The sequence below is a fragment of the Salmo salar genome, unplaced genomic scaffold, assembly GCF_905237065.1.
Source record: "Salmo salar unplaced genomic scaffold, Ssal_v3.1, whole genome shotgun sequence".
Taxonomy (NCBI): Eukaryota; Metazoa; Chordata; class Actinopteri; order Salmoniformes; family Salmonidae; genus Salmo; species Salmo salar.
The window spans coordinates 125,001-137,724 of record NW_025548034.1 but is presented as its reverse complement, the minus strand read 5'-3'; the positions used below and the strand labels follow the sequence as shown (position 1 = coordinate 137,724).

The 12,724-nt window shown below is 43.8% G+C and overlaps 1 protein-coding gene across 1 annotated transcript in view; it reads right to left on the bottom strand.

Moving 5' to 3' along the window:
- Nucleotides 1–12,161: 12,161 nt before the first annotated feature.
- Nucleotides 12,162–12,724, bottom strand: part of LOC106596130 (tripartite motif-containing protein 16-like) — a 9,173-nt gene continuing 8,610 nt past the window's right edge. The window contains exon 6 of the mRNA XM_045711877.1: nucleotides 12,162–12,724. This exon is cut by the window's right edge and continues 28 nt beyond it. Within this exon, the coding sequence (XP_045567833.1) occupies nucleotides 12,238–12,724 (487 nt within the window). The 3' untranslated portion in view covers nucleotides 12,162–12,237.

Genomic DNA, 12,724 nt, shown 5'->3' with positions numbered 1-12,724 from the left:
ATGACTGGCTCCCTCCCTCTAGTCAGGTTATAGTGATGACTGGCTCCCTCCCTCTAGTCAGGTTATAGTGATGACTGGCTCCCTCCCTCTAGTCAGGTTATAGTGATGACTGGCTCCCTCCCTCTAGTCAGGTTATAGTGATGACTGGCTCCCTCCCTCTAGTCAGGTTATAGTGATGACTGGCTCCCTCCCTCTAGTCAGGTTATAGTGATGACTGGCTCCCTCCCTCTAGTCAGGTTATAGTGATGACTGGCTCCCTCCCTCTAGTCAGGTTATAGTGACGACTGGCTCCCTCCCTCTAGTCAGGTTATAGTGATGACTGGCTCCCTCCCTCTAGTCAGGTTATAGTGATGACTGGCTCCCTCCCTCTAGTCAGGTTATAGTGATGACTGGCTCCCTCCCTCTAGTCAGGTTATAGTGATGACTGGCTCCCTCCCTCTAGTCAGGTTATAGTGATGACTGGCTCCCTCTAGTCAGGTTATAGTGATGACTGGCTCCCTCCCTCTAGTCAGGTTATAGTGATGACTGGCTCCCTCCAGTCAGGTTATAGTGATGACTGGCTCCCTCCCTCTAGTCAGGTTATAGTGATGACTGGCTCCCTCCCTCTAGTCAGGTTATAGAGATGACTGGCTCCCTCCCTCTAGTCAGGTTATAGTGATGACTGGCTCCCTCCCTCTAGTCAGGTTATAGTGACGACTGGCTCCCTCCCTCTAGTCAGGTTATAGTGATGACTGGCTCCCTCCCTCCAGTCAGGTTATAGTGATGACTGGCTCCCTCCCCTCCAGTCAGGTTATAGTGATGACTGGCTCCCTCTAGTCAGGTTATAGTGATGACTGGCTCCCTCCCTCTAGTCAGGTTATAGTGATGACTGGCTCCCTCCCTCTAGTCAGGTTATAGTGATGACTGGCTCCTCCCTCTAGTCAGGTTATAGTGATGACTGGCTCCCTCCCCTCTAGTCAGGTTATAGTGATGACTGGCTCCCTCCCTCTAGTCAGGTTATAGTGATGACTGGCTCCCTCCCTCTAGTCAGGTTATAGTGATGACTGGCTCCCTCCCTCTAGTCAGGTTATAGTGATGACTGGCTCCCTCCCTCTAGTCAGGTTATAGTGATGACTGGCTCCCTCCCTCTAGTCAGGTTATATTGATGACTGGCTCCCTCCCTCTAGTCAGGTTATAGTGACGACTGGCTCCCCTCCCTCTAGTCAGGTTATAGTGATGACTGGCTCCCTCCCTCTAGTCAGGTTATAGTGATGACTGGCTCCCTCCCTCTAGTCAGGTTATAGTGAAGACTGGCTCCCTCCCTCTAGTCAGGTTATAGTGATGACTGGCTCCCTCCCTCTAGTCAGGTTATAGTGATGACTGGCTCCCTCCCTCTAGTCAGGTTATAGTGATGACTGGCTCCCTCCCTCCAGTCAGGTTATAGTGATGACTGGCTCCCTCCCCTCTAGTCAGGTTATATTGATGACTGGCTCCCTCCCTCTAGTCAGGTTATAGTGATGACTGGCTCCCTCCCTCTAGTCAGGTTATAGTGATGACTGGCTCCCTCCCCTCTAGTCAGGTTATAGTGATGACTGGCTCCCTCTAGTCAGGTTATAGTGACGACTGGCTCCCTCCCTCTAGTCAGGTTATAGTGATGACTGGCTCCCTCCCTCTAGTCAGGTTATAGTGATGACTGGCTCCCTCTAGTCAGGTTATAGTGATGACTGGCTCCCTCTAGTCAGGTTATATTGATGACTGGCTCCCTCCCTCTAGTCAGGTTATAGTGATGACTGGCTCCCTCCCTCTAGTCAGGTTATATTGATGACTGGCTCCCTCTAGTCAGGTTATAGTGATGACTGGCTCCCTCCCCTCTAGTCAGGTTATAGTGATGACTGGCTCCCTCCCTCTAGTCAGGTTATAGTGATGACTGGCTCCCTCCCTCTAGTCAGGTTATAGTGATGACTGGCTCCCTCCCTCTAGTCAGGTTATAGTGATGACTGGCTCCCTCCCTCTAGTCAGGTTATAGTGATGACTGGCTCCCTCCCTCTAGTCAGGTTATAGTGACGACTGGCTCCCTCCCTCTAGTCAGGTTATAGTGATGACTGGCTCCCTCCCTCCAGTCAGGTTATAGTGATGACTGGCTCCCTCCCTCTAGTCAGGTTATAGTGATGACTGGCTCCCTCTAGTCAGGTTATAGTGATGACTGGCTCCCTCTAGTCAGGTTATAGTGATGACTGGCTCCCTCCCCCTAGTCAGGTTATAGTGATGACTGGCTCCCTCTAGTCAGGTTATAGTGATGACTGGCTCCCTCCCTCTAGTCAGGTTATAGTGATGACTGGCTCCCTCCCTCTAGTCAGGTTATAGTGATGACTGGCTCCCTCCCTCTAGTCAGGTTATAGTGATGACTGGCTCCCTCCCTCTAGTCAGGTTATAGTGATGACTGGCTCCCTCCCTCTAGTCAGGTTATAGTGATGACTGGCTCCCTCCCTCCAGTCAGGTTATAGTGATGACTGGCTCCCTCTAGTCAGGTTATACTGATGACTGGCTCCCTCCCCTCTAGTCAGGTTATAGTGATGACTGGCTCCCTCTAGTCAGGTTATAGTGATGACTGGCTCCCTCCCTCTAGTCAGGTTATAGTGATGACTGGCTCCCTCCCTCTAGTCAGGTTATAGTGATGACTGGCTCCCTCTAGTCAGGTTATAGTGATGACTGGCTCCCTCCCTCTAGTCAGGTTATAGTGATGACTGGCTCCCTCCCTCTAGTCAGGTTATAGTGATGACTGGCTCCCTCTAGTCAGGTTATAGTGATGACTGGCTCCCTCCCTCTAGTCAGGTTATAGTGATGACTGGCTCCCTCCCTCTAGTCAGGTTATAGTGATGACTGGCTCCCTCTAGTCAGGTTATATTGATAACTGGCTCCCTCTAGTCAGGTTATATTGATGACTGGCTCCCTCCAGTCAGGTTATAGTGATGACTGGCTCCCTCCAGTCAGGTTATAGTGATGACTGGCTCCCTCCAGTCAGGTTATATTGATGACTGGCTCCCTCCAGTCAGGTTATAGTGATGACTGGCTCCCTCTAGTCAGGTTATAGTGATGACTGGCTCCCTCCCTCTAGTCAGGTTATAGTGATGACTGGCTCCCTCTAGTCAGGTTATAGTGATGACTGGCTCCCTCTAGTCAGGTTATAGTGATGACTGGCTCCCTCTAGTCAGGTTATAGTGATGACTGGCTCCCTCCAGTCAGGTTATAGTGATGACTGGCTCCCTCTAGTCAGGTTATAGTGATGACTGGCTCCCTCCCTCTAGTCAGGTTATAGTGATGACTGGCTCCCTCCCTCTAGTCAGGTTATAGTGATGACTGGCTCCCTCCCTCTAGTCAGGTTATAGTGATGACTGGCTCCCTCCCTCTAGTCAGGTTATAGTGATGACTGGCTCCCTCCCTCTAGTCAGGTTATAGTGATGACTGGCTCCCTCTAGTCAGGTTATAGTGATGACTGGCTCCCCTCTAGTCAGGTTATAGTGATGACTGGCTCCCTCCCCTCTAGTCAGGTTATAGTGATGACTGGCTCCCTCCCTCTAGTCAGGTTATAGTGATGACTGGCTCCCTCCCTCTAGTCAGGTTATAGTGATGACTGGCTCCCTCCCTCTAGTCAGGTTATAGTGATGACTGGCTCCCTCTAGTCAGGTTATAGTGATGACTGGCTCCCTCTAGTCAGGTTATAGTGATGACTGGCTCCCTCCCTCTAGTCAGGTTATAGTGATGACTGGCTCCCTCCCTCTAGTCAGGTTATAGTGATGACTGGCTCCCTCCCTCTAGTCAGGTTATAGTGATGACTGGCTCCCTCTAGTCAGGTTATAGTGATGACTGGCTCCCTCTAGTCAGGTTATATTGATGACTGGCTCCCTCTAGTCAGGTTATATTGATGACTGGCTCCCTCTAGTCAGGTTATAGTGGTGACTGGCTCCCTCCCTCTAGTCAGGTTATAGTGATGACTGGCTCCCTCCCTCTAGTCAGGTTATAGTGATGACTGGCTCCCTCTAGTCAGGTTATAGTGATGACTGGCTCCCTCCCTCTAGTCAGGTTATAGTGATGACTGGCTCCCTCCCTCTAGTCAGGTTATAGTGATGACTGGCTCCCTCCCTCTAGTCAGGTTATAGTGATGACTGGCTCCCTCCCTCTAGTCAGGTTATAGTGACGACTGGCTCCCTCCCTCTAGTCAGGTTATAGTGACGACCGGCTCCCTCCCTCTAGTCAGGTTATAGTGACGACCGGCTCCCTCCCTCTAGTCAGGTTATAGTGACGACCGGCTCCCTCCCTCTAGTCAGGTTATAGTGACGACCGGCTCCCTCCCCTCTAGTCAGGTTATAGTGACGACCGGCTCCCTCCCTCTAGTCAGGTTATAGTGACGACCGGCTCCCTCCCTCTAGTCAGGTTATAGTGACGACCGGCTCCCTCCCTCTAGTCAGGTTATAGTGACGACCGGCTCCCTCCCTCTAGTCAGGTTATAGTGATGACTGGCTCCCTCCCTCTAGTCAGGTTATAGTGATGACTGGCTCCCTCCCCTCTAGTCAGGTTATAGTGATGACTGGCTCCCTCCCTCTAGTCAGGTTATAGTGATGACTGGCTCCCTCCCTCTAGTCAGGTTATAGTGATGACTGGCTCCCTCCCTCTAGTCAGGTTATAGTGATGACTGGCTCCCTCTAGTCAGGTTATAGTGATGACTGGCTCCCTCCAGTCATTTGTGTGTTTTAATTATTTAATGAAATAGCATGCTTAAAGCATCAGACAAGTTCAGTACATATAGTTGATTTTATTAAAACACATGGGGCGATTGGTAGAAAGAACAGATGACTCTTGGTTGACCAAGATGTATTTTAGTTGGGGACAGCACTAGAACATGATTTTGGGGCTCCCGAGTGGCGCAGCGGACACTGCATCTCAGTGCTTGAGGCATCACTACAGACACCCTGGTTCAAATCCAGGCTGTATCACAACCGGCCGTGATTTGGAGTCCCATAGGGCGGCGCACAATTGGCCCAGCGTTGTCCGGGGTAGGCAGTCATTGTAAATAAGAATTTGTTCTTAACTGACTTGCCTAGTTAAATAAAGGTTACATTTAAATACATTTAAAAATAGAGTTTCATGACAAACCATTTTTTACAAATCCGGCAAGGCACCAATTTTGAGACGGGTTTAAAACAAAGGTTTCAAACCAATTCATTAATGTAATTGAATCTAGGTATGTCTTGCCTTTAATGTAATGGCATGAAAAACAATTGGCTGAATATTATACAATGACTTATCAACAGCTCTAATAATTTGCCTCCACAGGAAATCTACACTGGCAATTCTAGAATATAGTATATAGCCCAGAAACCTGGTTAAACTATCATTATGACATCATGGATGAATTCTAGAATATACTATATAGCCCAGAAACCTGGTTAAATTATCATTATGACATCATGGATGAATTCTAGAATATACTATATAGCCTAGAAACCTGGTTAAACTATCATTTTGACATCATGGATGAATTCTAGAATATACTATATAGCCTAGAAACCTGGTTAAACTATCATTATGACATCATGGATGAATTCTAGAATATACTATATAGCCTAGAAACCTGGTTAAACTATCATTATGACATCATGGATGAATTCTAGAATATACTATATAGCCTAGAAACCTGGTTAAACTATCATTATGACATCATGGATGAATTCTAGAATATACTATATAGCCTAGAAACCTGGTTAAACTATCATTATGACATCATGGATGGCCAGTCTTTGTATTCATAGTGTAGTGAATTCAGGGGGAGGCCCTGAGCTGAACTCAAACCTGGGTCCAGTGACTGTCAAGCCAACACCTTATAACTGTTACGCCAAGATGTCTGAACTTCTTGAAGAGGTCGCTAGGTATTTGGTTACGGTTGCTACAATAGCTTTCTCTATGAATTTGAGAGTGGTTACACTTCTCCTTCCCCCATCCCTCAGCTGTTTACCAAACCAAGCCTCTGGGCAGCCATTTTGTTACTGTTGAAAAAACCCACACAACCCAGCAATCTGCAGTTCATACAACAACAAATCTGTCATTCCACCACTGTTTTGGTTATAAGATGATTATGGGGTTGGAGAAATGTAACTACTTTCAAATTCATAGACAGACCTATGGATGCAAGGACTGACCATCCATGATATCAACATTATAGTTTTAACCATGTTGAGGCTATACAGTGTTGGTTTACATTGTTTCTAAACATTGGAGTAAAAAATGCTTATATTCTGATGGGGTACAACAGTTGAACTAAGCTCACGAGGCATGTGTTATATTCTTCAAGAATCAATGGCTATAAATAAATAATTTAAAAGTCACAATATGGATGTAGCTATTGGATATTTCCCCTTTAACACCAAACATCAGATCAACAACTGCAGAGTTTGTGCCTCTGTTTTTAAGACAGTACTTAATAGTGTTAATCAGGGAACGGTTTCTCAAAACCATCTTATGGCTAAGTTCACCGTTAGAACCATTGGACGCCTTAAGATGCGTTTGGGAAACCGGGCCCAGATGTCCAGTTTCCTCCTCTATCGATGTAACAGTCATCTCCCCCTCTTCCTCTTTCACTTCATAAACTGCATCCTCCTCTTCTTTTACTGTAACATCCTCCTCCTCTTTCACTCTGAACGCGTCTTTTTCTTCTTTCACAGTAACGGCCTCACCCTCTACTTCTTGTTTTACTGTGATGTCCTCATCTTCTTTAGCAGCAGGAGAGTAGCTTCGTGACCGCATGGTCGGAGATGTTAGCTAGCTAGGCTAATGCTAACTTAACCAGCCCGCTAACTGACTAATAACAACACCACTGTAAATATGAAATTAAATCTGATAACTAACTAGACGACAGAAGTGGGTTTAAAACACAGTGGCTAATATACACTAAAGCGTCTAATGAGCTTTATTTATTTTTTTAAAATTTAATTGTATTTTTATTTGTTTATTTTATATTTTTTTATTATTATATATTTTTTTTATATATTTTTTTTTTTGTTTGTTTGCACAGATCTTTATTTAACTTGTTGTAAATAACAGTAACATGCAAAACAGTAACATGCAAAACATAAACATAACTTAACATAACAGCCAGAGGGAATCCAAAGAGATTAGAGAAAAATAAAAAAAACTATTATATCAAATCAAATACAGACATATATCGAATACATTTATTTGACATATTGTTTTGTATACGTTTTAAAGATTCTAAGTACTGTTCCAAATCAGATAAAAAATTAAGAAAAGGGCTTTTTTCTTCATACATTTTGATTTGTGGATGAAAGATTTTCCTAATAAAATAAAGACAGTTATGACATACTCACGTTCAATTGTGGAATCAGTGTAGTAAAATAATATGTCAAACTTAGTAATATCAATGGTTGTATGCAATTTGCGGCTAAGATATAGTTTTACATCAGTCCAAAATACTTCACTATATAAACAATTACAGAATAAGTGTTCAATAGATTCAGTTTCTAGTTCACAAAAACTGCATTCACTGGTAACGTCAAATATATATTTAGAAATCAAGCTATTACACGGATAGCATCTATGGATTATCTTAAAGGAGATCTCCTTTACTTTATTGGTCACCATAAATCTGTGTGGAGTGAGCCAAGCACGGCGCCAGTTTACATCAAACGATGAAGCCCAACAAAATATCGCAGAGGGAATAGACTTCCTGTAGAAAATATCCCTTATTAAACGATTGTTGAATTTCGTATCTAGTAGACCAATGCCATTCAACTGAATATCGCTACAATCGGAGATATTCCAAAATATGCATTATTCTGAAGTAAAGTTTTTATCCCACTAGGTATAGCTTTAATAACAGTGTCATATTCCTTGCTTGAAACCTCAAAGTTGTATATTTCCATAAATTCTCTCCGTGTAAATAGATTCCCACTGTTATTAACCAATTGGCTGACAAGAACAATGTTTTTCGAGAACCATTTATGGTTAAATAACATCTTATTTCTATGTAATATTGACCCATTGTTCCAAATAAAACATTTATGAGGTGAAAAGTTGTGTTTATACAACAAAGCCCAGCACATTAAAGCCTGCTTGTGAAAAACCGCCAGTTTCACAGGAATTTTACCCACAATATATGGACATTGTAGTAAAAAATTAAGCCCGCCGAACTTCTGAAAAACAAAATGAGGTATAATATTCCAGAAGCTATGAGGATTTTTTATGTACCTTTTAATCCAGTTGACCTTTGATATCTGATTGAAGAGAGTGAAATCTAAGACATTTAGACCGCCATCACAAACCCTGTTGGTGATAACATCTCTTTTATCTTATGTGGCTTGTTTTTCCATATGAAGTTGTACAAAAGCCTATCTAAGGTACAGCAAGTGGATTTGGGAATGTCAATAGATGAAAAAGATAGGATGCACGAGATAGGCCCTCAGCTTTGGATAAAAGCATCCTTCCTTGAAGACTTAAATCCCTCCCTAACCATGAGGATAATTTTTTTTGACAGATTCAGTTACAGGGTTCAAATTAAGATCATTCATAGCCTTAAGATTTTTGGTGATCTTTACACCGAGGTAGGTTACAGTATCTTTTTCAGAGATGTAACAATCTGCTGGGTTGATATATATATATATATATATATATAAATATACTTCTGTGAATATCTGAACCATTTGCATCCAAAAATAAACTGCTCACATTCAGGAGATAAACTTTGTAAGGACTGTGTGTGTTTTTGTGTAAATAGTTTCTGAAAAAGTGTGTCCAGCTCAAACGCTGATTGTTGCGTCATTGGAAACTGTCCGTTTTATAGAGGGTTCTAAACGAGCTTTCTAAACGAGCGTTCTAAATGAGCGTTCTAAATGAGTGTTCTAAAACAGCGTTCTAAACAAGCGTTCTAAACGAGCGTTCTAAATGAGTGTTCTAAAACAGCGTTCTAAACAAGCGTTCTAAATGAGTGTGTCCAGCTCAAAGGCTGATTGTTGCGTCATTGTAAAGTGTCCGTTGTAACGGGGTTCCAACCTACTAATCAACCCGCTTCACTGTAGAACGGCTGGTAGGAATAATAACAATGGCTGGGCTGATGGGCACTTCAGTGACTTGGAGCCTTTGATTGCCCTGCCTCTGGGAGCCTGTCGACTTGTTACATGATTACTGAGTGAAAGAGAGCCTATGAAAGTTTTCATGGAGGGTGGGTGCCCCCTGGTGGCTGAACCTGAGATCAATGAGAGAACTTGTCAGAAAAAACGACAGAGTCCCACTTCTTTGTCATTGTACAAAGTAGAGAGTGGGGGAAAAAATGTGTAAAAATGGAATTTGTCAAAAAAAAATAGTGAAAATTTAAATTGTGAAAAAGGGTTAAAATAAAGTTCCAACATGAGATGATCAGACTGAACCAACTGCTATGTTAAAATGTTTATTCAGTTAGGAAACAGAGGATGTATTACATAAAGTTATCACACAATTAAATAATTAAATCCTCACTCACACAGAAAACATGGCTTCATTATTGTTCGCAGTTTATTATCATAGTTTCTCACAGATCCTGGCTTCCACTGTTAGAATGGCTGAGCGAGAGGAGGTGGGGCTTTTATTGAAGTATCTATGTGGACCCTACTACAGTTTAACCAGCTCAGCTATAGACTACACCAGCATGACTAGTATCTATGTGGACCCTACTACAGTTTAACCAGCTCAGCTATAGACTACACCAGCATGACTAGTATCTATGTGGACCCTACTACAGTTTAACCAGCTCAGCTATAGACTACACCAGCATGACTAGTATCTATGTGGACCCTACTACAGTTTAACCAGCTCAGCTATAGACTACACCAGCATGACTAGTATCTATGTGGACCCTACTACAGTTTAACCAGCTCAGCTATAGACTACACCAGCATGACTAGTATCTATGTGGACCCTACTAGAGTTTAACCAGCTCAGCTATAGACTACACCAGCATGACTAGTATCTATGTGGACCCTACTACAGTTTAACCAGCTCAGCTATAGACTACACCAGCATGACTAGTATCTATGTGGACCCTACTACAGTTTAACCAGCTCAGCTATAGACTACACCAGCGTGACTAGTATCTATGTGGACCCTACTACAGTTTAACCAGCTCAGCTATAGACTACACCAGCATGACTAGTATCTATGCGGACCCTACTACAGTTTAACCAGCTCAGCTATAGACTACACCAGCATGACTAGTATCTATGCGGACCCTACTACAGTTTAACCAGCTCAGCTATAGACTACACCAGCATGACTAGTATCTATGCGGACCCTACTACAGTTTAACCAGCTCAGCTATAGACTACACCAGCATGACTAGTATCTATGCGGACCCTACTACAGTTTAACCAGCTCAGCTATAGACTACACCAGCATGACTAGTATCTATGTGGACCCTACTACAGTTTAACCAGCTCAGCTATAGACTACACCAGCATGACTAGTATCTATGTGGACCCTACTACAGTTTAACCAGCTCAGCTATAGACTACACCAGCATGACTAGTATCTATGTGGACCCTACTACAGTTTAACCAGCTCAGCTATAGACTACACCAGCATGACTAGTATCTATGTGGACCCTACTACAGTTTAACCAGCTCAGCTATAGACTACACCAGCATGACTAGTATCTATGTGGACCCTACTACAGTTTAACCAGCTCAGCTATAGACTACACCAGCATGACTAGTATCTATGTGGACCCTACTACAGTTTAACCAGCTCAGCTATAGACTACACCAGCATGACTAGTATCTATGTGGACCCTACTACAGTTTAACCAGCTCAGCTATAGACTACACCAGCATGACTAGTATCTATGTGGACCCTACTACAGTTTAACCAGCTCAGCTATAGACTACACCAGCATGACTAGTATCTATGTGGACCCTACTACAGTTTAACCAGCTCAGCTATAGACTACACCAGCATGACTAGTATCTATGTGGACCCTACTACAGTTTAACCAGCTCAGCTATAGACTACACCGGCATGACTAGTATCTATGTGGACCCTACTACAGTTTAACCAGCTCAGCTATAGACTACACCAGCATGACTAGTATCTATGTGGACCCTACTACAGTTTAACCAGCTCAGCTATAGACTACACCAGCATGACTAGTATCTATGTGGACCCTACTACAGTTTAACCAGCTCAGCTATAGACTACACCGGCATGACTAGTATCTATGTGGACCCTACTACAGTTTAACCAGCTCAGCTATAGACTACACCAGCATGACTAGTATCTATGTGGACCCTACTACAGTTTAACCAGCTCAGCTATAGACTACACCAGCGTGACTAGTATCTATGTGGACCCTACTACAGTTTAACCAGCTCAGCTATAGACTACACCAGCACGACTAGTATCTATGTGGACCCTACTACAGTTTAACCAGCTCAGCTATAGACTACACCAGCGTGACTAGTATCTATGTGGACCCTACTACAGTTTAACCAGCTCAGCTATAGACTACACCAGCGTGACTAGTATCTATGTGGACCCTACTACAGTTTAACCAGCTCAGCTATAGACTACACCAGCGTGACTAGTATCTATGTGGACCCTACTACAGTTTAACCAGCTCAGCTATAGACTACACCAGCGTGACTAGTATCTATGCGGACCCTACTACAGTTTAACCAGCTCAGCTATAGACTACACCGGCATGACTAGTATCTATGCGGACCCTACTACAGTTTAACCAGCTCAGCTATAGACTACACCGGCATGACTAGTATCTATGTGGACCCTACTACAGTTTAACCAGCTCAGCTATAGACTACACCGGCATGACTAGTATCTATGTGGACCCTACTACAGTTTAACCAGCTCAGCTATAGACTACACCGGCATGACTAGTATCTATGTGGACCCTACTACAGTTTAACCAGCTCAGCTATAGACTACACCGGCATGACTAGTATCTATGTGGACCCTACTACAGATTAACCAGCTCAGCTATAGACTACACCGGCATGACTAGTATCCATGTGGACCCTACTACAGTTTAACCAGCTCAGCTATAGACTACACCGGCATGACTAGTATCTATGTGGACCCTACTACAGTTTAACCAGCTCAGCTATAGACTACACCAGCATGACTAGTATCTATGTGGACCCTACTACAGTTTTACCAGCTCAGCTATAGACTACACCAGCATGACTAGTATCTATGTGGACCCTACTACAGTTTAACCAGCTCAGCAGTACTATTATAACAGAGACTAAACCCAGGATAGAGGGGCTGAGTGAATGTGGTCTGGACTCTGTGGAGGAGGGTCATTGTGTCAGAGACACTGTAGAAGGACAGAGTATCTGCCTTGTGATCCAGGTACACTCCTACTCTGGAGGACTGAGGGCCTGATACTTTAGTCTCAACATTATTGTGGCTGAAATAATAATCACCTCTATAGCACTGTAAACTCCAGGACTTGTTATTGAATCCAAATGCACCATCTGTCTCTGTTCTGCTGATGTCTTTATATGAGACTGCTGTATCAACACCACCACTCCACTCCACCTCCCAGTAACAGCGTCCAGACAGACCCTCTCTACACAGAACCTGGTACCAGTTGGTGAATCTGTCTGGATGATCAGGATATGGTTGGACTTGGCCTGTACAGGTCACCTTTCTGTTCCCTTCAGACAGAGAGAGGTGTGTGTGTGCTGTG